This window comes from Poecilia latipinna, unplaced genomic scaffold (genome assembly GCF_001443285.1).
Source record: "Poecilia latipinna isolate Pla-1442-1.1 unplaced genomic scaffold, P_latipinna-1.0 Scaffold3705, whole genome shotgun sequence".
NCBI lineage: Eukaryota > Metazoa > Chordata > Actinopteri > Cyprinodontiformes > Poeciliidae > Poecilia > Poecilia latipinna.
The window spans coordinates 1-3,013 of record NW_015116321.1 but is presented as its reverse complement, the minus strand read 5'-3'; the positions used below and the strand labels follow the sequence as shown (position 1 = coordinate 3,013).

The following is a 3,013-nucleotide window of genomic DNA, read 5'->3' as shown; positions in this document are numbered from 1 at the left end:
AGGTACTCGAATCATTCGAGGAATCGTTTCAGCCCTAGTTAAAAGTAAGAGAAGAAAACTCAAAACATTGTGAAAACTGATTCCATTGGTAGAAGAAAATGTGATGTACGGAAAAAAGGCTGTTTTGTTCTGGAACACGTGACCTCCAAACACAATGAGCTCCTTCAGAAAGTCTGATAAGATTACTCTAAGGAAAAACAAAAAAAACTTGAGCATATTTTCATTAAAAGTCTTTTTCTATTTCAAATACGTTTTGGATTACCAAAGTGCATTTCTGGCCCTTTAGAGTCTGACCAACCAGAGACATCCCCATATGCATGTCCACTCTGCTGAGACTGCACTTTCCATTTTGCATGGTGTAACCTTTCTCTCCATTTCAGACTGTGTGTTTTATAGATTTTAAACTCTGGCCAATCTCTGGTCAAGCTATAGTTTTTTATGTATTTGATGTTTGAGTTTTATAACCTACTGTGCTTCTGAGAGTAAAATTGTTGATTTTTGAAGGAACAAGGAAGAAAATCATCTAAAAAGTGTTATAATTTTGAACACAAGAAAACGTCAAGCAGAAATGCAATAACATGCATTGTACTAATGGCAGTCATGTTTGTTTGTCAAACTGGAAACCATTAGAGATCATTGTCCATTTGGGATTTACTTTGCCTACTTATAGTGTAGTAACAAATGAAATGCTGAGCATGTTTTAGATAAAAATGTAGGGAGGTGTTGAAGATGTAGTGGATTTAAATAGCAAACATTACATGATTTGTTGTGTCTAATGCTTTTTTGTTTTCTATATACAATAGCAGGAAGCATGTTAACAGTTCCATGTTTTGTGAGTTCATCTGCTGTTTTCCATAACTTGTAATTTTCTGCTTTGACATTTGTGTTTGATATTTAGTCACTGTTTCTACTGTTGTAATCACAGGGATTATGTTGTACACTAATGTAACAACGATAAAAAAAAAAATTATCACTGGATTTCCAGGTCTTGTGCCAAAGTATTATGGCACCGTTTCAGCTACGCTTTTCCTGCTTTATTTGGCTATAGCAGCTGGAAACATTTTTATTTTAGTCTTTGTTAGATATGAAAGGTCTCTTCACAAACCCTCATATGTCATCTTTTGCCACTTGGCACTAAGTGACGTAATGTTTGGAACAGTAACGCTACCAAAGACAATATCTTTATATTGGTTTAATGACAGAATTGTATCATTTTACAGTTGTTTTGCCCAAATGTACTTTGTTCACTTTTTAGGAGCAACTCATTCTTTCATTCTGATGGTGATGGCGCTGGATCGCTTCATTGCAATTTGTTCTCCTCTGCGCTACAATTCACTGTTCACAAATACGACTGTTTCTGCGCTTTGTGGAATATCATGGTTTATGCCGATTTCGTGGATGTTTGGCGTAGTTTTTGATGCTTTGAGTCTACCTTTTTGTAATTCAAATATCATTGTTCACTGCTACTGTGACCATTTATCAATAATTAACCTTGGATGTGAGAATATACGAAGTTCAACAGTTCTGGGATTGAGTCTTGCCATGTTCAGCTTGTTGTTACCTCTGGGATTTATTGTTCTGTCCTATTTTATAATCATCTTTTCTGTTTTGAAAATATCGTCCTCTAAAGGACGCATTAGGGCTTGGTCGACTTGCACACCTCAGCTAATGATCATCTGCCTTTATTATCTGCCAAGGTGCTTTGTTTACTTGGCTAACTTTGTAGGATACACGTTCAATGCTTCAGTTCGAATTGTTGTTGTAATGCTGTATAGTCTTTTACCTGCTGTTGTCAACCCGATAATATACTGCTTCAAAACAAAGGACATCAAAGAAAGCTTAAAAATGAAGCTTTTTACCAAATGAACTAATATAGCAACAAAGGCTGGTTAAATTTTAACAGAAGACAGCAGAAGAAAGACTTTTTACAGATGTAGCTGGGAGACTGAAAGAGCTCTACTTACTTCAGTCAAGTTGAAGTTTTATTTTGTCAAAAGGATTTGCTTTAATGAAAATTTAATTCTTGATTTTTGTTTTTATTCTATTTTTTTAGTCTGTTGTCAATTAATCTATAAAATGCATTAACCCTAAAATAAACCATATATAGATCATTTCAACTGCAAATTGTAAAGTGAATTTATTATTTCTATTTCTCTTTATAACTTTGTTTAACATGTATGAACAATAAATCTACATGTGGTTAAAAACTATATTCAGGTGGTGGAGTACAAAATTTCTCAGGGCAACAATAGTGTCAAATTAATGGAGGGTTGTTGTTTTTTCAGTGTCAGATTTTTACAGCTAAACAAAATTGAAAAATTTAAATTTTTTGTCAGATGTAAATTACATGTGTAATTTGTTTCAGGATTAAAGTTGAGGTCCGAGAAAAACAGTCGTCTTAATTGTGAGTAAACACCAGAATATGTAATCAATCCCCTCAGATGGTTGTGTGATACTTAGGGCTGAAACGATTCCTCGAATGATTCGAGTACCTCGATTACTAAAATTCCTCGAGGAAAATTGACCTGCCTCTAAGCTTCGTTAATTTATGTTTTATTAGTTAGCGCACCGTGTTCCGGCCGGGACTCAATTTGCGTTGCGCGGAGCTCTCACTTCCGCCTCTGAGTTGTTGACAAAAGCTAAGCCCCAGCGGCATAAAGTCCAATCTTCAAGATTGGCCCGTGGGGATTTTATTGATTGATGATAATGCCCGACTTTTTATCGTTTTTGGGGAACCAATAAGCATCCTTAAAATGACTGGGGGAATGCCTGGAGTACGGCAGCATTTCTCCTCCGGGGCTGCTGGTTGAAAGCGAACGGCGGGAAGAGCGCTGAGGTGAGCGGATAGACTGAACAGGGCGGGCGGCTGAGTAGCTGATGCGGAGAGCGTCACTTTTCAGTGAGACCAGTAAAATGAGGAGCTAGCAGTGGCTCTGCAGCACAACCAAGAAATCCTACAGTCGGTAAAAACTTAAAGAAAAAATTTTCTTTAAGTGTACACTTTACCGTGTAA

The 3,013-nt window shown here is 36.5% G+C and overlaps 1 protein-coding gene across 1 annotated transcript; it reads left to right on the top strand.

Moving 5' to 3' along the window:
• The first annotated feature begins 930 nt into the window (after positions 1-930).
• Positions 931-1,889, top strand: LOC106941502 (olfactory receptor 52N5-like). The gene has a single exon (XM_015024551.1). The coding sequence runs from the start codon at positions 931-933 to the stop codon at positions 1,864-1,866; it is 936 nt and encodes a 311-aa protein (XP_014880037.1). The 3' UTR covers positions 1,867-1,889.
• The last annotated feature ends 1,124 nt before the right edge of the window (positions 1,890-3,013 follow it).

Coding starts and splice junctions, on each gene's coding strand:
- LOC106941502 (XM_015024551.1), top strand. CDS start 931: ATGTTGTACACTAATGTAACAACGATAAAAAAAAAAATTATCACTGGA.